This window comes from Chrysemys picta, chromosome 2 (genome assembly GCF_011386835.1).
Source record: "Chrysemys picta bellii isolate R12L10 chromosome 2, ASM1138683v2, whole genome shotgun sequence".
In the NCBI taxonomy this organism is placed as follows: domain Eukaryota; kingdom Metazoa; phylum Chordata; order Testudines; family Emydidae; genus Chrysemys; species Chrysemys picta.
In genome coordinates this window covers 269,281,600-269,303,969 of record NC_088792.1, presented here as the reverse complement: position 1 = coordinate 269,303,969, position 22,370 = coordinate 269,281,600, and the positions used below count along the sequence as shown (strand labels likewise).

Genomic DNA, 22,370 nt, shown 5'->3' with positions numbered 1-22,370 from the left:
ATTTCACTTCACTGCCTAAGTTTCCCAGCTGTAAAAGGGGATAACATATATTTCCCTAGCTTACAGGGATATTGTGCAGATTAACTAGGTAATATCTGAATATCAGTTTGAATGTGTAAAGTGCAATAAAAATTAAAGGTACCACAGGTACTTAGATATTATTATTGGTGCTTAGATATCATTGTGCCTTATAAAAACTTAGATAGACTTTCATAGCTGTTGATGTCGCCAGCTAACACAAATCCTCGTCCACTAAGACCTGAACTGAAACCACCAGTTTATTTTACACATGCCAATGGACAGCCAGGAAGCTTCAAGGCATTACTGACCAGGGCCAAATTCAAGTCAACAACCTAGAGGTAAAAGGTTCAAAGCTCATGGGTCATAACTAAGGTTAAGATTTTATAAGGGTTATTTTTAGTAAAAGTCACAGACAGGTCACAGGCAATAAACAAGAATTCACAGAAGGCTGATCCCCACCGCGGGGGGGCTGACAGCCTGAGTCCTGCTACCTGCCAGCTGTGGGGGTGCTAACAGCACAAGCTCACTGCCAAAGTCCTGCCATATCGGGCTCATCACACCACCCGCTGCCTGAGGCTGACAGCCGAAGCTCTGAAATCGCAGAGGTCATGAAAAATCACAGAATCCGTGACCTCCGTGACAGACTCGTAGCTTTAGTCATAACCAATCAATTACTTAACTGTCCAGTCTGGCAATAGCACAAAAGGGCTTAAGAAGTAAAGAAAATCAAACAGTGCTATAGCTTGTGTCTTCCACTGAGTAAAGAGAAGATGATCAGAGAAAGAGCGGCAGGGCACTGTACACACCACTTCAAACCTGTCTGCTTGGACACTGAAGTTGGGATTGTTCTTGACACTCTGGATGACGGAAGATTTAACTCCTTTCCCTGCGCATTCTATGAGAACCTGTGGGCGGTCTACAGAGAGGAGCTGGACTTTCTTCAGCTCACGAACACCCCAGAACAGAACCTATGGCAAGTGGAAAAAAAGTGGTCAGTAAAAACATAGGCAACAGTGGGCCAGACTCACTGGGATGCTCCTGACAGGAGTACACAGGTAACATTGGGAATCATGGACCAGATTCACCAGTATACTTCTGCCACTTTGTGCCATGCATAGCTGCCAGAAAGCACTGCTGAATCTGGTCCCAGTTATCTGCAAGAAGTTGTTCTAAACACCTGTCAGTGTCTGAAATTACAAAAAAAAAAAAAGACCTCATGTCTTTGAACTGAAAGTTAAGCCAATTAACAATGTTAAACTGTTAACAAAACATAATCAGTTAATAATTTTATTTCTAACAGTCCCCTCCTCTGCAGGACAAACATACTCAGTCCCTATTAATCTGACAGGCCAGATCCTCAGCTATTGCCTACAACAGAGCTATATCCGTTTATACCAGCTGAAGATACAGCCCATGGTATTTTGTCAGGAGTAGTTTTATTAAATTTATATGTTTTATGCATTGATTCATTGCATACCCTCTAGAACTCTCATGGAATTCCAAGTTTTCTTGCACACCGGTACTTATTAGCAATACAATTATTTAAGCGCTAACTATAGAAAATGACAATTACAACAATATAAATTAGGAATTACAAAATCCAAAATAAAATTCTTCAAATGCCAAACCACAGCCGTATCATTCAGGAGTAGTAATGCCTTGATTGAACACTATTTAAGCACATGGCTAACTATAAGCACATGATTTGTCCCATTGACATAAATGGAATTCATGTGCTTAAAGCTAAGTATGTGCTTAATTAACTCACGTACTCAGGCCTAAAACAGAAAACACATCTGAAAAGGAGATTTTTTTCCCTTTCTCCAGTGAACGGTTGTCATTTCTCTTCCTATTTCCCTTTGCAACAATTTGACTGTTTGATCCCCCCCCAGAAAAAGTCAAAGCAAGAACTGCTCCTGTGGTTGAATTCACACACAAGCATTTCTAGCGACTGGCTCATCAGTCTCAGCACAGTTCGTATAATTAAAATCTGACTTGATTTAGAAATTTTCAAAGACAGGTAATTAAACACATTATGTGTAGTTATAGGACCAGCGACAGGAAGTGACACAACTTGACTGGTTAGAATTTAGTTATTATTCTGAGAAATGAGGAGTTGCCAAATTTCCCTTACATTCTATATAATAAAGTGACTTCAGGCCCAAATTGTAGGTGACTGTTCACAGGGGCACTAGAGGGGTTGGGGAGAAAGCACAAACACATGCATGCAGGAGGCAGCCATCATTTGGCTGAAAGTTTTGGGAGCAGAGGAGGAGTGGCTAACACTTAGCCACTAGCAACACTAAGTAACCCAAAGAGGGTGTCTTGGTGCAGCGGGGCAGGACCATATCTGCCTGCCTCATCCAGTGCTGAAGATGGGATTGAGAGCAGGTGATATACTTCCCAATTGTCCAGCCATTTTATACAAGCATCTTCCATACTCATGCGCTGTGACTATAAAGACTGGTTACTTACGTTGTACAGTAACTGCAGTTCTATGTATATTCCACTCAAGCTGCGCATGTGCTCCATACACCTGGGACCAGAAGATTTTCCATTAGCAGTGTCTGTTGGTCCTCGCCTGTGCCCCTCTCCTCCTCGTGCTCTGAACCAAGGGTAGAATGGATGGTGCACACTGACCTCATCTCCAGCTCCTTCTTTAGCATGAATAACCATAGAACAAGGATCCAAAGCAGAAGAGGAGGAGGGCAGGTGGCAGAACCACACGTCTCAAAGAACTCCCGTTACTGTACAATGTAAGTCATTCGTCTTCGAGTGATGGTCCCTAGGTTTATTCCATTTGACATGACTCTCAGGCAGTATTCATTGGGGAGGAGGGGTGAGGAACCCTGCTGTACCACAGATTGTAAGACTGCTGTGCTGAAGGATGCATCTGCTGTAGACACCTGTACCAAGGCATAATATCTTACAAATGTATGCACGGAGACCCATGTTGCATCTCTACAGATCTCCAAAAGAGGGACATCTCAAAGGGAAGTTGCTGATGCCAAGGCTGGTTGGATATACAAACAGCGGAATTTCCAGTCCTCTTTGGTGGCATGGGGCTTCGGGTAGAAGACAGATAAGTGGATGACCTGGTTCAGATGGAATTCCAAGATTACTTTCAGAATGAATTTAGGATGTAACCTCAGGGAAACTTTATCCTTATGGAATACCATATAGGGAGGGTCTGCAATAAGGACTCCCAGTTCTCCTACTCTTCTGGCTGAAGTGATTGCAACCAGGAAGTCAATCTTCAGAGATAGAGGGGTGAATAAACATGAGGCTAAAAGCTTGAATGGTGAATTTGTTAATGGAAGTAGGACTGGACTGAGGCCCCAGATTGGAGTAAGTTTTAGCACTGGAGGAAAGATTCTGACAAGACCCTTCAGAAACCTTACTGTGGTCAGACGGGCAAAGACTGAATGGTTGTCCACTGGAGGATGGAAAGTGCTAATCGCTGTCAAGTGCACTCATAAGGAACTGAGAGACAACCCCGACCTTTTCAGAGCGAGAGGAGGTAGTCCAGAATAGTAGAATCTCAGAACTCTTTGGGGGCAGCCAACGATTCTGATGCCATAAAGAGAATCTCCTCCATTTTGCTATATAGCACTTTTTCACAGCGTCTTTTCTGCTATTACCAAGAATGGATTGTGCAGCTGCTGAGCATGATCCCTCTAAGTTTGTCGTCCATCCAAATACCAAGTTGCCAGATGAAGATGATGCTGGGTTGGGATGGAAGATCTTGCCTTTGTCCTGGATCAGCAGTCTGAGATCTAGTCTGGGCCTCCAGCTTCCTTTCTTCTTGGGGATGAAGAAATATCTTAAGTAAAATCATTTCCCCCCATGCTGGGGTGTACTGGCTCTATACCTCCCATTTGTAGCAAGGAATGTACTTCCTGTCAGCCATAGGGAGGGGACTTTGAGAGGAGGGATGGATTCGAACTCTTGTATATTTGGTGGTGGTGATTTCCATAACCCATTGTGCTATATGGTGCCATGCCGAGGAAAAGCGAAGTAAATGGCTTCCAAAAGGGGTGGGGAAATCTGAGCCCAGTAGACTTGGTGGGAGGACTGGTTTGCAACTCTGAAAGGTCCCATCAAAAGGACTGCTTAGTGGGAGGCTGGGGCTGGGAGGACAAAGAAGGAGGAATGTTCTGCTTTCAGTGCTGCACACTTTGATGATTTCTTGGGAGCTCAGAAGCCCTCTGAGGGTGAAGAGTTGAGGAGTGGGCTGTTGTTGATGGGAAAACTGAGGCTTAGGATATTTTCTTTGTGGTTCTGGGATATTGATACCCAGAACTCAGAGTGTTGAGCTCAAGTCCTTGAGGTTATGTAACAAACATCTGTTTTCTCACTGAATGGGTTATTCCCTTCGAAGGGCAGATCGTCCATGGTGGATCGGATTTCCTTGGAGAATCCGGATGCCTGGAACCATGAAGTCTGTTTCACGACTATAGATGTTGCCAGGGAGTGGGAGGCTGTATCTGGTGCATGTACCGAAGTCTGGAAGGCAGAACTGGCTAGCAATTTACCTTCCTCAATGGTTGCTCAGAACCGAAGTCTGCGCCCCAGAGGCAGATTGTTGACAAATTCAGAAAAGTTATTATAATTCATACAATCATACGTTTCTATTAAAGCCTAGTAGTTTGCTGTGTAGAACTGAAAACAGAAGTGAAGTTCTTTCTCCAAAGGGATCTAAATGTTTGGCCTTCTTGTCTATGGATGCAGATCTGGGTTAGTCTTGCTTGTTTCTTTCATTGACAGCCTACACTCACAGCCCCCTACAGCTCACTGAGACTCACACTAACACTAGAACAAAAGAAATCAGAACAGGTAGAACTATTTACAATATTTACACTAGAAAACAAAGAATGCAAGCTAATGCTGCACACACTGGAGAAGTTTGGTCTCAGGCGGTAGAAAGGAACTAGAGAGGCTGTCGGTCCGCACCATCCCTTATGTCCTCGGTTCAGAGCACGAGCAGAAGGGCAAAGGCATAGACCAATGGACACTGCTAGTGAAAAGTGGTCCAGTCTCAGGTGCATGGAGTGCATGTGCACTTGAGCAAATATGGATAGGGACCATCCCTTAAAGAAAAGTCTGGCCCTAGTTGTTTTCAAGATCTAATTCAATGGTTGGAGTTACTGCCGTATATGAGTTGCTTTCAGGAATTACACTGATCTGGCCCATTTAGTTACATTTGAACAGTCACGTGGAGTTTTGTGTGATTCCCACTGATTTGAATGTAAAAAATCACATTGCTAAGCCCTATGCTCCACTGTGGAAATGTAGAATGTCTGGGAGTCTGAAAAAGTCAAAAATATTATTCTTTGTAACTTACCTCCACTCTGTATTTGCTTAAAACAGGCCGGATGTTGGCTGGAACTGGGTAGATCTGGCTTACGTCAGGTGGATCCATTGGTGGAAGGCTCTCTGGACCAGAATCTGGAATCTGCAAAATGAAATAGTCATAACTCTTTGTCACTGCTCTGTGAAATATAGTCTCAGATCCCCCTGTAAGTTGTCCATCGCATACAGCACTTTACAGCAATTAGGGCCGTCATGCAGACAGAATACACGCTCAGCATTGTGAAAAAGACATGTCTTGGAATGCTCTCTGCTTTGCCATGAGGCCAAAGCTCTTCATGGGAACAGGTCATTTTAAATTCAATAGACTGAATCATGGAATCATACGACTGGAAGAGACCTCAAGAGGCCATCTAATGCAGTCCCTTGCACTCATGGCAGGACTAAGTATTATCTAGACCATCCCTGACTGGTGTTTGTCCAACCTGCTCTTAAAAATCTCCAATGATGGAGATTCTACAACCTCCCTAGGCAATTTATTCCAGTGCTTAACCATCCTGAGAGTTAGCAAGTTTTTCCTAAGGTCCAGCTTAAACCTCCCTTGCTGCAGTTTAAGCCCATTGCTTCTTGTCCTATCTTCAGAGACTAAGAAGAACAATTTTTCTCCCTCCTCCTTGTAACGACCTTTTACATACTTGAAAATTGTTATCACATCCCCTCTCAGTCTTTTCTTTTCCAGCCTAAACATAACCAATTTTTTCAATCTTCCCTCATAGGTCATGTTTTCTAGACCTTTAATCATTTTTGTTGCTCTTCTCTGGACTTTTTTTCCAATCTGCTAATATATCCCAGAAAGATGTTCGCTTTTTTTGCAACATGTTACAAACATGTTGACTCATATTTAGCTTGTAGTCCACTATGACCCCCCAGATCCATTTCCGCACTACTCCTTCTGGGCAGTCATTTCCCATTCTGTATGTGTGCAACTGATTGTTCCTTCCTAAGTGAAATACTTTGCATTTGTCCTTATTGAATTTCATCCTATTTACTTCAGACCATTTCTCCAGTTTGTCCAGATCATTTTGAATTTTAATCCTATCCTCCAAAGCACTTGCAACTCCCCCCACCCCACAGCTTGGTATCATCCGCAAACTTTATAAGTGTACTCTCTATGCCATTATCTAAATCATTGATGAAGATATTGAACAGAACCAGAACCAGAATTGATCCCTGCGGGACCCCACTCAACATGCCCTTCCAGCATGACTGTGAACTACTGATAACTACTCTCTGGGAATGGTTTTCCAACCAGTTATGCACCCACCTTATGGTAGCTCCATCAGGGTTGTATTTCCCTAGCATAGGCATCTTTCCAAAACGTGGCTTTATTGACCTGATAGACCACAACAAGCTGTTGTGGGTGTAAGCAGAGTCAGGATGAGCTCTACCCTGACATCTGGTGGTGAATTATGGCGAGTGTGGAAAAGAACTCCAGGGGCTGATCTTGTTTGCATAGGCACACCCACTCACCTGGCATGAAACAACAGCAACTGAAAGTGGTTACTTTGGCTGGTGTGGGATCCCCAGTTTCTCTGTTATTGGGGCAGGAAGAATAAAGTTTTGTTACCCTGATTCTGTGAATCAAGGCCAATGGAACTGTTGTATGACAGAAGGACTCACCATTAACTAAGTAGCACTCGCTAGACAAGGGGCATGGATTACAAAACCCAATGAATTGAGAGAAGGTGGGGGTAGGTATTTGTGCCTGATGGTATGTGCCCTTTTGAGAGACTGAAACACCAATTGCACTACCTCCTCTCTCCAGTGTTGAATAACAGAGCTAATTTTGATTCTATTAAGAGTCTAATTACAGGCTGCTATGCTGAATTCATTTTGGGCCAATAGTGTACTAGCACTGGGCTCCCCTACTACAAGCTGAGATTACTGAGTGCTGTGTTAACTAGTGGGGGAGCTGGAAGATTTATTGCTAAGCGGCTAGTGGAGCTGAGCAGTTTGTAGGACAGTTGGGGTGGCCCATGGGACGGCGAGCGGAGCAGTTTGCGGGGATGGCTGGAGCGGCTCACGGGATGGCTGGAGGAGAGGAGTGGCTCGTGGTAAAGTCTGCTGCAGAACCCCATGGAGAGGTGGGGCAGTCAGCCTGAGACCACGTAAGGTGCCCCTTAATACCCTGTGTATCCTTTTCTCCCCCCATTCACACCTGGGGGGGGGAGGGTAAGACTGCAGATAAACTTTTGAACTCTGGGGCTGCACTGACCAGGGACAGAGCCTTTTGGGTGATTTTTGGGTTGCTGGACTCAAGAGACTTTTGGGGTGTTGGACTTTGGGGGTGGGTCTTTTGCTCATGGTTTGTGCTATGAATCCTGTTTGTGGTGTTTTCCCAATTTAATGCTGATGTCGTTTACCTCATGTTATTAAACATTTTCTGCTACACTCAGACTCCGTGCTTGCGAGAGGGGAAGTATTGCCTCTTAGAGGCACCCAGGGGGGTGGTATGTAATTGTCCCAGGTCACTGGTTGGGGGCTTGAGCCGGTTTTGCATTGCGTTATTGAAACGGAACCCCGAGATACTGAACCCGGCCCTTGTTGCTGCCAACTCAGATGGGCAGAAGGGTTACATGTAGATACAGGCACACTCTAAGGAAGTAATTATACCTAATACAAATCCTAACTTACAGGCTCTCAAAAGACTTTAATAGCAAAACTGTAGCTATGATTCTCATTTAAAAATGCCATGATTAAGGATGGGTGAAATGAATCACACACTAAGCAAGCAGTACAAATATTAGTGCTTTTGAGCCAGCCAATATTTTGACATATCAATCGAAAAATATCTAGTAGACAACATTATTTGTCCTATCTCTGAAGGTGAGCTGGGCTCTGCTAGTTCTGCCTGGCTTTGATTCAACAGGGCACAGCACAGTTTGGAAGACTTGTCAAACTAGAGAGATGTGTCATCTATGTTTGGGACTGCTCAGCTCCTGTCCCAAATTTCAAGACTGGGCCCTCTCTCTGTACAGCACCGTAGCAAAACCCTGCATGTAAATGGCCCTTAGCATTGTGCGCTGTGTGCATGAGTGTATGTATCTCTGAATTCAGTCTAGGAATGGGGAAAGGCTGATTGCATCATAGTCTTATTTGGGGACTGGGAAAGGGAGGCTGATAATATTCATGTTATTCTGACTTTTGAATATCAACTGAATATCAGTTTAATCTCCCGCATCAGCCATGCTCTGGCTCTCCCATTTTCTTGAGCTGCCTTTCAAGGGGAAGCTCCCTGGCCTTTTATTCCCTCCATAATTTTCAGGAGCCAGTTGGTGCACTTCCCCATAATCTCTATCTTTGGTATACCTTTTCTTCCTCTACTACTCCAGGCTGAGCCAAAGGGGCACTGATCTCTTCTACCGGAAACTCAATGTCTAACGCTGACAAAACTATGAATTTCTGTTTCACAGATTACCTCCTTTTGCTCAGGAAATTGTGTTTGGCTTCATTATGAAACATAATACATAAAGAGGTGGCTATGGGACAGGATTAGAGAGGAAGGATCTGAAATGTCTTCTGCTTAACTAAGGGCAAATTAAATTAGATCAGATAGATGCGCCCTGGTGTGATAATGACCACACACAACTGAAAGGGTAAGGATTCTGGGAAATAGTAATAGTGATATAGTGTCTAGAGTGCTTTATAATTATTGCCACTTAAATGTTAAGACTATGAGAGAGTCACCAGGGGACCTGTAAAATTCACATCTTTTGTCTCTTTTAAATAGGAGCCATCTGTCTTCTATATCCTGATATGTGCTGCTGTGTGGAAAGTTCATTTAGTATAAGGAAGAGGAGATATTTTCCGTACTACCTTGTAGGTGCAGAAAACAGAAAGGTGTAAAACAGCATTACACAGTACAGTGGTGATAATAATAATAAACTAAAACAGTACCTCATATTTATATACAGAAGTGCCTCTCATCCAAAGCAATCCCAAAGCACTTTATAAACTGAAAAGCAGGATCCTATCCCCAGTCCTTCCCTAATGTGGTAAAACACAGCAGCTGTTTAATCACAAACACTGGGCTGAATCTTCTCTATTCCATCATGAAACTCCATCAACTTCCAAGGAATTGCACTGGTGTAACTAAGAGGAGATTTTGGTCCAGTGCCAGTGTGTTACAGTTTAGGATAGGAAGTGATGAATTACACCGTATTCAGCTGAAATTGCATGGGGAATTTTAGGGATCAGGAGAAATGTAATTAGTAGAGGGTTAAAAATCTTTTCAGCAGAAGATGAAACTATTCAAAAACTGATTCCTTTCATCTTCTTACAAACTTTTTGTAAAAACTTTGTAAAAAAGCTGGCCACATTTTTTATTAAAAAGGAGCTTTTTTCCTAGTGAAAATAAGCCCATTTTCATCCGGTGGTGGGCCCATTCAGAGTAAACGTGGCTGAGAGACTCTAAAGCCAAAATTCAAAAGTTAACATTGGAATTGTCACATGTTTTTGATGTGCACATAGTCACGGAATCAAAACAAAATGTGATGAGTGAAATAAACTGAAATGGTGTAAATTTTAGTGTGACATTTCAGGGGGAACATTCCAGACAATTCTAGTAATTAAACAGATGGGAACCATTCCAAGATGTCTAGGCCAGCATTCCTAGCTCTCAAGAAAGGTGCCCTCTGATCTTTAATGACTGCAAATGATCAAGACTACCAAGAGAGGTGATATCTGTTGTTGAAACAACTTCTGTTGGTGAGAGAGACAAGCTTTCCAGCCACACAGTGCTCTTCTTCAGGTCTGGGAAAGGTAAATCACAGCTAAATGCCAGATGGAACAGATTGTCCAGTATAAGAAGTTAGCACATATTGTAAGGGACCATTCAAGGTAGAGTGGCCCATTACCACCTCTGCAGTCATAAGACACAAAGAGGGGGTCAGCGGATTACAGATTGTTGTAATAAACCATAAATCCAGTGTCTCTGTTCAGTCCAAGATTATTAGTGTCTAGAAGAGTCATGAATTTAAGCTCCCAAGATGGTCTTTTGAATGTGTTATGCATGTTTCCTTTGAGGATGAGGACGGATAGATTATATACAGAATGATCACTTTGTGAAAAGTGTTCACCCACAGGTGGTAGGGTGTTTTTGTCTTTTTTCATTTTCTTGTGTGAGTTCATTCCAGAGTGTAACGATTGTCTGGTTTCACCCACATAATTGTCACTGGGGCATTTAGTACCCTAGATGAGGTATACCACATGTTGTGATAGGCGAGTGTAGGATCCATGGATCTTGAAAGGTGTCTTGTGCGGGGGAGTGGATCGTTGTAGCAGTGGAGATATGTGCCTATTAAGACTAGCAAGTGTCCACTATTAGTCATTGTTTCTCTAATCTCCTATTTCTCTAAGTGTCTCAACTGCTCTGTTATATTGAAATCAACTTTAACCCTTTTGCAGTGACCTAGAACTACAGCAATCAAAAGGGAGCTTCTCTCATACATATTGTTACTCCAATTATAAAATAGCCTGAATTGAACAAACAACAATTTGTAGATCAGAACTATCTAATGTGGTATGTGGCTGAATGTCTCAGAAGTATATATAGAGCGAATTAGTGATTGTAGAGTTTCTTCTTACTGAACATCATCAGGAATCCTTTGATACTAGAAAGAAACTGCCAGCACATCAGGCCTCTGAGAATGCTTTAGAGCCTCTCCTATGTTTTAACACATCTTTTCTTGAATAGTTCTTTAAAGTCCATGCTCTTGAGCATTATCTGTGGTGAAAACAAGCATTCTTTACAATGTAATCACCAAGACAAACAATGCAGGGTCTGAGAATGCTGAATGCCAGCACTGGGTCATTTTTACATTTATTTTCAGCTCTTTATTCAGACCTTAGATATTTTCAGATCAGTCTGGTATGTTGTGCTGTTTCCCTTGGGCCAGATAAAAGTGAAATAAAACTGAATGTTTGCTCTGTTCACTAGAAACATGGACTAGATTAAAAATTGAGAAAAATATTGATTATGGTGCTAGATTCTGTCCTTAATTGCACCCCACTAAGTTGGCACGTTCCCCTCCTTGGTATTATTTAGGTTTAATTGGGGAAACAATTAGCCCCACATGCTTTAAAGTGCAATTTTACTCTGGCAAGTGATTATTAAAATGCCAGCATGGGGGTCTGTGTGTTTTACATGTTATGTCTCACTGATTTCAGAACAAATTTGTTCAGTTTACAAGTAAAAAGAAGTTTCTTCTACCTGTCAGCCCTGCAAATTCTGCTTAGGATCTGAAAGCCAAGCTGTCTTATATCTTGTTTGTGCATTTGCAAAGCCATGCCCAGATATGAGAATTCAGCCCTGCAACTGGAAACTGGTTAACAATTCTGTTTATGTGCTACAGCCAGAACCGAACCCAGTTAACTCTCCCTTATACACATTGCCTCCATACTGGTAATAAGAGTAAGGAGTAGTAACAACTTATTAGTGTTGTTAAAGACACAGAACTCGGAACAGACTTAGGGAGCAGTAAGAAGATGCCATTTTTACACAGTCACTTCCCAGAACAAAGCCACACTTTACCTTGCAGTCAATAGACTTAGAGCAGGGTAAAACCAGTGGAAACGCGAGGCAAGTCAGGCTAGAGGATTCAGAGGGCCAGCAGCAGCGGAAGTAGGGGCAGTGTTTATTGCTCCAACTGCAGGATGAGCAGGAATGACAACTGCATCATGTTCTAGGCATATGAGATGTAAAGGAGAGTCTGCTCTCCAAGTCTGCTCTTTCCTGGGTGCAACTCCCACTGAATTTAACAAGGGATGCACCTGTATAAGTGAGGGCAAGACTGGGACCATGGTGTCTCTTTGTACCCTAAATGCTTTTACGAGCCCCAAAGGCAAATGATTCTAGCTCACCTGCAGCAGCTCGAATGCAGCAAGAAGGTCTCCTCCAGACAGATTTCCACAATGCACTGGGTGATAAGACAGTTTAGGTGGCTCGTATTTCTGATCGGCGAGTCTCACCACAGGGGCAGCTACTGTTGAGCCAATATAGTCTGATTTACCCTAAATAAATAAGGATACATACCTTCAGGTTATTTTGTAAGTAGTCTAAACATAGCAGCAGCCTTAGGGATGGCTCCTCCCGCCCTCTATCCAAATGTGGGAAATGGGCTTGTAATATATATGACAAAACTACCCAGTGAGGTGCACAGCAAGCTACAATGGATAGCAACTACTGAAATGAAGGAGGGTGAATTTCTTTAAACTCATCTGAAGTTTACCAATGCCTTGGTTTCACATTTCAGCAATTCTGAAGGCAGTATCCTAATAAGCAGTGAGATGGTGCTAGATTTCTATGGGCTGGAGGTAAATTTGGGTCTCTGGATATATATAAATACAATAATTACAACTGTGTACAAGTAAAAGGGTGTTTCTACTGCAAACCCCTTTTTGGATCTGAGAGTCAAGCTGGAACGACAAGACCACAAGGTTACAAAGACATAACTGAGGACTGGAGATAAATCTGGTTCTCAAACTACGTCCCATTACAATATTAATCTCCATTTTAAAGGGCCAGAAACTGATTTACATGGCCAGAGAAGCTACTTTTAAATGTCTATTAAATAACGTAGCTTTGATTTTTACATAGATAATACATTATACCGCAACAATTCAGATTTTTTAATAAGAGGCATTTCATCTTTACCACTGCATCGTCGTCATACAGCTCTATGACAATCACTGGTGGGAATTCAGCAATTTCCTTCCCTTCACCATGGAGCACAATGTTATTGAACAGCAGCATCTGATTCCATGTAGGGGATAATGTCTGAGAAATGATCTAGTGAAAAACAAAGAGCATTTTTAGAAGGCTGTTAAAAGACTAACTGGTGTGCTCCAGCAGAAAGTGGCTGCACCATGATGAAATCTTTTCAAGTGGCCTAAACTAAACTATTAAGAGAGGGTGAAATACAGAATTAGAACAAGGCCTATTTTAAATGTCACTCACCTCTGCAGAGGTCCTGCATCAGAACCCATGCACCATGCAAGCCTCATTTAGTGCCCAGTCCAGCAAAGCACATAAAACGCATGTGTGACTATAGTCCCATTGACTTCAATGAGGTTACTCATGTACCTAAAGTTATGGATGTGCTTAAATAGTTTGTTAGACTGCGGCCTTAAAACCCTAACATGGGCCTTCATAAGTGCATTGAAAGTCTTTCCCACGCAGATAAATACCACCCATGTGCATTCTGAGCTGTAAAAGCTCCCCACTCTTTCCCTCCTTGCCTTTCCGGCTCTTCCTGCACAAATAATCAGATATATGACTTTATATCTTGCAGTCCTTGTGCATGCAAAACTCATACTGTAGTCTGTGGGAAGGCTGCCTGTTTGGAGACTGCAGGATCAGGCCCTGTATAGTTAAAGAAGGACTTTGCGCAAAATGTATTCCACTTTTTCATTCTGTGGGGTAAACATTTTCCAAGTCATTTTTCTTCAAATACAGATGCCAATAATAATTCGCAATGTTCTTACTGAATAAGGTAATTTATTGATTAATTCATAACAAATCCATATTTTTTTATTTTTTCCTTTCAATTTGCTGCTGTACTTCAGACATGCTGGGCTGCTCAAGGCACTTCCTCAAAGACAACAGTTTAGTTGCTTTGGCAGGAAAAGTATCTACCAATGTTAAATTTTAAAGAAAAAAATATCCATTGCAACATCTGACTCTCATCATCTGCTGTTGTTCTGTTAAATGGAAATGTCTTCTTTCAGTGTGGTTTATTGGAGCTTGGCGGACACCATTCTAAAAACAATTCAAATGATTGCCTGCAGTATTTTATTCAGACAATATGTTACTTCACACTTTTGTGTGTACAAAATGCTGTCATACGGGGTCTGAGTCTACTCTCAGGTATGCTACTTATACCAGGATCAACTCCCTTGACATCCAGAGAGCTACAATGGGGGTAAACCAAGATTAACTCAATTGATCATAACCATGAGGGTAAAACAGGCATAAGTGAGAGCAGACTCAGGCCCTATGACTCTAGAGAACCACCTGGATAGAGAAACCTTTTCCTTCCCCTATCCTCCAAAATCTGCTGCTATAGAAACTTCCTTCAGAGAGCCAGAAGGGGTTAAACACTGTGAAAAGTAACTATAAAAAGAGTTTGATTTGGGTTCCACATTTATTGATTCTCGATGATTTCTGTGTCAAATGTGCTCTGTTTACAAGTGAAATAGTGGGTTACTGAACTTCCACCCTTGCAAACTTACGGTGGGCTCTGAGAGTCAAGCTGGGTGAGTGAAAGTGAAATCCAACTCTCCCACCCAAGCCTGGGCCAGGTTGCAGGGTTGCCATGCAGAACCCTCCCACTTTCCCCATGGGTAATAAATCAGCTGTCCCTTGTACTGGTTGCACAACATACTGGAACCACAGGATCTGGGTAGAAGCCCCTATCTTGTCCCCAGGGAACTCCTGGCTCATTCCAAAATGCCTTTCATGCCAATCTCTGTGGGGCTGGGCTGGCAACCATTTCTCCAGTTCAAAGGCATCCCTAGAATATCAGGGTTGGAAGGGACCTCAGAAGGTCATCTAGTCCAACTCCCTGCTCAAAGCAGGGCCAATCCCAGACAGATTTTTACCCCAGTTCCCTAAATGGCCCCCTCAAGGATTGAACTCACAACCCTGGGTTTAGCAGGCCAATTCTCAAACCACTGAGCTATCCGGACTTAAATAGTGCAGAGAGCCTCTGCACCAGGTGTGCATTTTACCTGGTAATGCCTCTCTGAAACCATCCTTCTGCTCTACGAAACTCCATTCCAAAGGGCCAAACTGACTCATATGGCCACAGCAGCGCTTTGGGATTTTTTTACAAGTGACCCAGCCTTGATCTTTACACACACAAAAATAGTGGAGGGGATGCAGGATGCAGTATCTGTCCCCCTGCCGGTGGAAATGGTCTAATTTTAAAGTCTAAAGAGGGGTAATTTCAGAGAGATACAACCCAGCCAGCACTTGCTGTTTCGGTCCAATAATCTCAGAGAATCTAACATCCAAAGAGTCAAAACAGATTGGCACTAGTCTAACTGGAGTCTAAAACAGCCTGCAGACCAATTACACTTGGAGAGCAGATACAAGGCTGCATCTGGTGACTCACTCTACATATGCTATGCCATCAAAGCAGCTGTCCCTGATGGTATATTTGTTAATTTAATAACACCAAGAGCTAGAATGGCAGTGGTGTTTCTCTTTAATGACAGGCACATGTCCTCAAAACAGACAGCCGTGCTAGGACTTCTGTTTTCAACCACACTTGGTATTCACATGGCTGGATATTAGTGTTATGATATATACACAATGACTGGCACTAAGAGATACTGCAAATAAGTAACCACTCATCTTAATAATACACTAGTCCTTTACATTTCTGGAGCCCCTTCCGTCTAAGGATCTCAAAGTGCTTTACAAACTAATGAATTAAGCCTCCCAACACCTCAGTATGGTAGTTAAGTAGTTTTTCATTAAGCATTAGCCTCATTTTACAGAAAGGGAAACTGAAACATCTAATATTGGCCACTGAGAGTGACAGAAGACTGCACTAGATGGATCACTGATCTGATCTGGTAAGGTAACTCCTGATTGCCTTTGAAGAATCAATGTTTTTTCCCATTTTCACCACTTTAATGAGACATCTCAGTTCCTTATTTACCCAAAGAGAAGGAAGACTTTGCAACTTACCTTGGTGGTCTGGCAGTGCGAAACAAACGTTACTTTGGCAAAGGGATCAGAAAGTCCAGAGCTGTCAGCTGCGATGAGCCCCCTGGCCTGATACATGTGGGCTCTTAACTGGAAGCGGTGCTGAGCTGAGTCAGGACAATGGATACAATGTTATCAGTTTTTGGGAAATGATGCCATGAATACATGGGAAGAGGACCACCCACAAATTCCCAAACCTTGAGCCTCACAGCACTCCAATGAGATAGGAAAGTGCGATCACCATTTTAAAGATGGAGTATTTGAGGGACAGAGAGATTAAATTCACACAAACTCAGTGTCAGAGCCAGGGTTATAACCCAGCTCTGCTAATTTCCAGTCTTTTCTCTCATCACTTGACCATACTGTCTCCCTATGTATATTTATCATCTAGTATGAATTCGAGCACGTATGCTTTTATCAAAAGATCTAGTGGAAGACTCCTCATTTGGGACATTTAAAACTAGGGAGCACAAACAGTGCAACATGTGCTAAGGGCAACAATCTTGCACTGAGAGGGATATGGAGGGAAGGGCATAATGTAGTGGGTCTTTTCCATCTCTAATATCTATGATTCCATGAGCATCAATGGAAGTTCTAAGCATTCAGCAGCTGCCACGGTGGTGCCACGTCAGTGTCTTTGATCAAACAATGTGCTAAAATGGTAATTTAAGCATTTTTGGGGGGGAAATGCAATTACATCAAGTAGATGTTTTGTTGCCCTCCTAATTTAGAGCACCATATGTTTAACGTTCCACACTACTGCTAAGTATCCTTGCTACTGTACTGCAGAAGTATTGTCTTACTTTTGTACACCAGACTGGCAGGTGAAGGAGCAGCATGATGCCCTGTACCAGCTGTGGAGGGCACTTCAGTCTCATGTCCTATAGGTAAGTTCTCCATAATGGTATGGGCATACTTGACGGAACCAAGCCACAGATAGGTGTCTACTTTTGCATGTACATTCCAACCCGGCAGGCGTTTTCCTGGTAACTGAAGAAACAAATGTCACCAACAAATACAAAGTCAGAGAGATCACTGAATGTTATTTATAGCTTGGGCAAGCTGCATTGCTGAACAGAGGAGCATCCACTCAGTCGATATGCTGATAAATGATATGCCTATTTAATCACAGAATCATAGAAATGTAGGACTGGAAGGGCCCTTGATAGGCACTGAGGCAAGACTAAGTATTATCTAGACCATCTGTGGTGGGGCATCAGCCCCACACTGGCAGAAGAGGGGTTAAAGCAATCTGGGGAGGTTGCGTAGGAGGCAGCCGATTAGGAAAGGGCTTGTAGACACAGCCAATCGGGAGAAGGTTTAGAAAGACAGCCAATCAGGGCCAGGTTGGGCCTTATAAGAAGGGCTGCTGAACACAGCAGCTTCAGTCACTCCCTGGAGTTTGAGGAGTGAGGACTGGCTGCCCTGAAGGAGGGAGAAGAGACAGTACCATGGTCTGAGCAGTGCTGGGTGGGGTCAGGGGAGCATGAGCGAGCGAGCTCCTGGCTGACCACTGCCAAACTGAGCCCATGATACAAGGGCATAGAAGGTGCTAGGGCCACGGGAAAGTGGCCCAAGGAAACAGATGGTGGGGGTTGGAGGTGATGCAGTGTGTGACTGCCAGTCCCCACCCCCTTTGGCCCCAGTTGCCACTGATGCAGGTGGCTAGACTTTGGATTGCAGCCTACCACTGAGGCAAGTGACTGGACAGAGGACTGCTGGCCTCCCGGAAGGCGGGGAGAGAACTGAGTCGGGCATAACCAAAGGGCTGCGTCCAGAGGAGGACAGTGCGGTCCTGAGAGCGACAAGGGTCCTGATAGCAGAAGTGATGATGGTAAGACGCCACGAGATGAAGGCGCACTGGCGAACCAGAGCTAATTCCCAGGATGGCCAGCAGGAGGTGTTGCAGTAGTGAGTCAAACCTCATTACACCATCCCTGACAGGTGTTTGCTTAACTTGCCAATAAAACATCCAATGATAGAGATTCCACTATCTCCTTAGGTAATTTGTTCCAGTGCTTAACTATCTGTACCATTATGAAGTTTTTCCTAATGTCTAACCTAAATCTCCCTTACTGCAATTTAAGCCCATTATTTCTTGTCCTTTCCTCAGTGGATAAGGAGAACAATATATGACCCTCCTCTTTATAACAACCTTTTATGAACTTGAAGACTGTTATCATGTCCCCCCACAGTCTTCTTTTTTCCAGACTTAGCAAACACCAGTGGTTTCAATCTTTCCTCATAGGTCATGTTTTCTAGACTTTTAATAATTTTTGCTGCTCTTCTCTGGACTTTCTCCAATTTGTCCACATCTTTCCCAAAGTGTGGTGCCCATAACTGGACACAGCACTCCATCTGAGGATTTATCAGTGCTTAGTAGAGTGGAAGAATTACATCTCCTGTCTTGCTTACAACACTTCTACTAATAAATCCCAGAACAAGGTTTGGTTTTTTCAACAGAATTACATTGTTTGACTCATATTTAGTTTGTGATGCACTATAATCCCCAGATACTTCTGTGCAGTACTTCTTCCTAGCCAGTCATTTCCCATTCTGTATTTGTGTAATTGATTATTCCTTCCTAAGTTTAATACTTTTGCATTTGTCCTTATTGAATTTCATCCTGTTTATTTCCGACCATTTCTCCAATTTGTCAAGATCATTTTGAATTTTAATCCGGTCTTCTAAAGTACTTGCAATCCCTCTCATCTTGGTATTGTCACAAACTTTATAAATGTACTCTCTATGCCATTATCCAAATCCTTTATGAAGATATTGAACTTAACCAGACTCCAGACAGATCTCTGGGGAATCCCACTCGATTCGGCCTTCCAGCAGACTGTGAACCATTGATGACTACTCTCTGAGTATGTTTTCCAACCAGTGCACCCACTTTATAGTAGGTTCATCTAGGCTATATTTCCCTAGTTTGTTTATGAGAAGGTCATGTGAGACAGTATCGAAAGCCTTAATAAAGTCAAGATATATCACATCTACTGCTTCCTCACATTTAAAAAAGCTTGTTACCTTGTCAAAGAAGGATATTATGTTGGTTTGACATGATCTGTTCTTGAGAAATCCATGTTGACTGTTACTTATCACCTTATTATCTTCTAGGTGCTTACAAATTGATTGTTTGATTATTTGCTCCTTTATTTTTCTGGGTACTGAAGTTAAGCTGCCTGGTCTATAATTCCCTGGGCTGTCCTTATACCCCTTTTCATAGATAGGTATTATATTTGTCCTTTTTTCAGTTCTCTGGGATCTGTCCCGTCGTCCATGATTTCTCAAAGATAATAGCTGATGACTCAGAGATCTCTTCAGCCAGTTCCTTAAGTATTCTAGAATGTATTTTGTCAGGCCCTGCAGACCTGAAGTCATAATGGGGATGATGGCCATGTGACCTAATTGGTACAATGTATTTCAAGATTCTAAACAAGGAGTAGATAGCAAATCTAATTGTAAAAGTTTGTTTTCAGTGAGATAGCGCACAAGCCTTTTCATGCTAAGTAATAGTTGTAAATTTGCCTCTGGTGTTTGCTATGTTAAATTTCCCAGTCTATGGCGCACTGTCCACCCCATGCTGCTTTCCTACTGTATTATGGCTGCTCCTAAATAAGTCAATATTACTTTGTAGGGCAAGTCAGAAAACTTTTGATGAAACATTTTCCAACATAAAATGTTACATTTTTTGACAATACTTTCTACAATATTTTTCTCTTTTTCTATCAAGCTCTGTTTAATTCAGCTTTTTTGCATTGTTTATTCCTAAATAAAATAAAAATAAATAAGTTAATGGAGATATCCTATCTCCTAGAACTGGAAGGGACCTTGATAGGTCATCAAGTCCAGCCTCCTGCCTTCACGAGCAGGACCAAGTACTGATTTTGCCCCAGATCCCTAAGTGGCCCCCTCAAGGATTGAACTCATAACCCTGGGTTTAGCAGGCCAATGCTCAAACCACTGAGCAATCAATTCATGACGTAAAAGTGACTAGACAGTCACTACATTGCAATGTTTTCCTGACAGACCCTAACAATTGATTATTTAACTGGTGCCTTTTTGTTTCATCTAGTGTAATAGTGTGTCAGGTATGCAACAACTGTTGTATTTTAAACAGAGGGGAAACATCCCACCTTCTGGGTTATCCATAGTGTTTCCTACTTGTAACTTTCTTTCCAGTGAAAACAGAACTACTTGTACTGTGCCTCTGAGGTTTAATCTGATCTGATAAATAGAATTGCTGCACCAGAGTATCTTAATGACAGTTTCATTTTGTGTTTGAAATGACTACTTCTAAAATGAGTTTTACTTAATTCAAATAAAATAGAACATTTTGCTAGACCTGGAGGAGATTTCTCATAAGCAAGTTCTAAAAAATTCAAGAAGCCTCTTTAAAAAGAATTGTAAGTAAAAATGCACTGAAATGTTATTGCATGCAGTAAGTAGTATCCACAATAAATTACTCTTGATGATTAACAGAAGGCTGGATACCTCTATCTGCTGACTGGTTTTATTTGTGTGGTTCCAACAACCACCTTAGGTGATGAGTTTCTATAAATTTAATAAGCAATGTTACCATTACTCATTATTCTAGAGTGTCCAGGCTTTTCCTTCAAGCTGTTCCTAATGGACAGTGACTGCATTCCATTGTTGCATACTATTACTGTGCATGTTACCTCTGTATAACACTGCTAAAACTGCCTTGTCAGACAAATATATTATTCAATATTTTATATATCAAACATCTTTCCTGTATGGATCTCAGACATGGACTCTTTATAGATGGCACATTTAACAGCTTGAGCAATTTCACAAGCCTTCCCTCCACTCAATAATGAGTAAGGCTGCGAATCATTCACGGACGTCACATGACTTTCTGTGATCTCTGTGAATTTTGCAGCGCTGGTGCAGTGGACCCCAGGACCACCCCAGAATCTGGGAAGCCCCGGGGCCAGCCACACCGGCCGCTGCTCTGCCAGCCCCAGGCAGCTGGTCCCCGGCACTGCCCTGGAGCAGTGGTCCGAGACCAGAAGTGGAGGCGGCGGGGCCCCGGGCCATCCCTCGCCTGGACCAGCGGAGGTGGCGCCGAGGCCCCGGGCTGCCCCCCACCTGCACCAGCGACAGCAGTGGCAGAGCCACGGGCTGCCCCCCACCCGGACCGGTGTCGGGGCCACCCCCCAAGCAGCAGCAGTGAGTCCCCAGGCCGCCCCCGCCTCCAGCAATAGGGGGACACGGGCCGCCCTCTGCTGAAGCAGGGTCCCGGGCTGCCCCACCCAGCAGATGCATCGCCCAGTGCTGCCCCCACCTCCAGCAGCAGTCTTCAGGAGCACCCCCCTCCCAGCAGGTAAAATTTAGTCACAGGTATTTTTAGAAAACGTAATGGACAGGTCACGGGGGCATGACTTTTTTTTTTATTGCCCATGACCTGTCCATGACGTTTACTAAAAATACCCGTGACTAAAATGTAGCCTTAATAATGAGCATTCTCTGGTAGGACAGAGGGACCAATATTAAGGTCCTTGAAAGGGCAAACACAACAGAGCATTGAGGAAATGCTATTGAGAACACAACTTAGGTGGACCGGACATATCATCAGAATGGAAGATTTGTCTCCCAAAACAGATCTTGTATGGGGAGCAAAAGAAGGAAGTGTTGTCCATATAAGTCCTTAAAGATAACCTCAAGAGCAGTATCCAGTGGGCTGCAATCCATCCAGGTCCAGCTCTAGGCACCAGCACTCCAAGCATGTGCTTGGGGCGGCACTTAACAAGGGGCGGCACTCTGGCTCCTTTTTTATTTTTCCTTGGGGCGCAAAAAGCCGGGAGCCGGCCCTGAGCGGAGGTGAGCTGCGGCGGTGGGGTGCGTGGGGAGGGCCGCAGGAAGTAACCCTGGGGGGAGGGGCAGAGGAACTGCTCCCCCCCCAGCTCACCTCCGCTCCACTGCCGCCTGCTCCCCCGAGCGCTCTGCTTCTCCCTCTTCACTCCCAGGCTTGTAGCACGAATCAGCTGTTTTGCGGCAAGCCTGGGAGGGAGGGGGGAGAAGCGGAGCAGTGGCGGCATGCTCAGGAGAGCAGGCGGAGCAGAGGGGAGCTGCGGCGGTGGGGGGCACGGGGAGGGCTGCAGAAAGTAACCCTGGGGGGGGGGGCAGAGGAACCGCCCCCCCCCCAGCTCACCTTCGCTCCACTGCCGCCTGCTCTCCCGAGCCCGCCGCCGCTCGGCTTCTCCCTCCTCCCTCCCAGGCTTGCCTGCGATGGGAGGGA

At 43.6% G+C, this 22,370-nt stretch overlaps 1 protein-coding gene across 2 annotated transcripts in view; it reads right to left on the bottom strand.

Annotated features, from left to right (window-relative positions):
- Nucleotides 1–22,370, bottom strand: part of FER1L6 (fer-1 like family member 6) — a 147,034-nt gene that overhangs the window by 40,957 nt on the left and 83,707 nt on the right. For both annotated transcript variants that reach the window (XM_065586105.1, XM_005288782.5), the window contains exons 19-24: nt 16,909–17,095; nt 16,088–16,212; nt 13,046–13,180; nt 12,253–12,402; nt 5,366–5,476; nt 828–989 (exon numbers count right to left, since the gene is read on the bottom strand). In XM_065586105.1, coding sequence (XP_065442177.1) covers nt 828–989; nt 5,366–5,476; nt 12,253–12,402; nt 13,046–13,180; nt 16,088–16,212; nt 16,909–17,095 — 870 coding nt within the window. The remainder of the gene's footprint in view (nt 1–827; nt 990–5,365; nt 5,477–12,252; nt 12,403–13,045; nt 13,181–16,087; nt 16,213–16,908; nt 17,096–22,370) is intronic.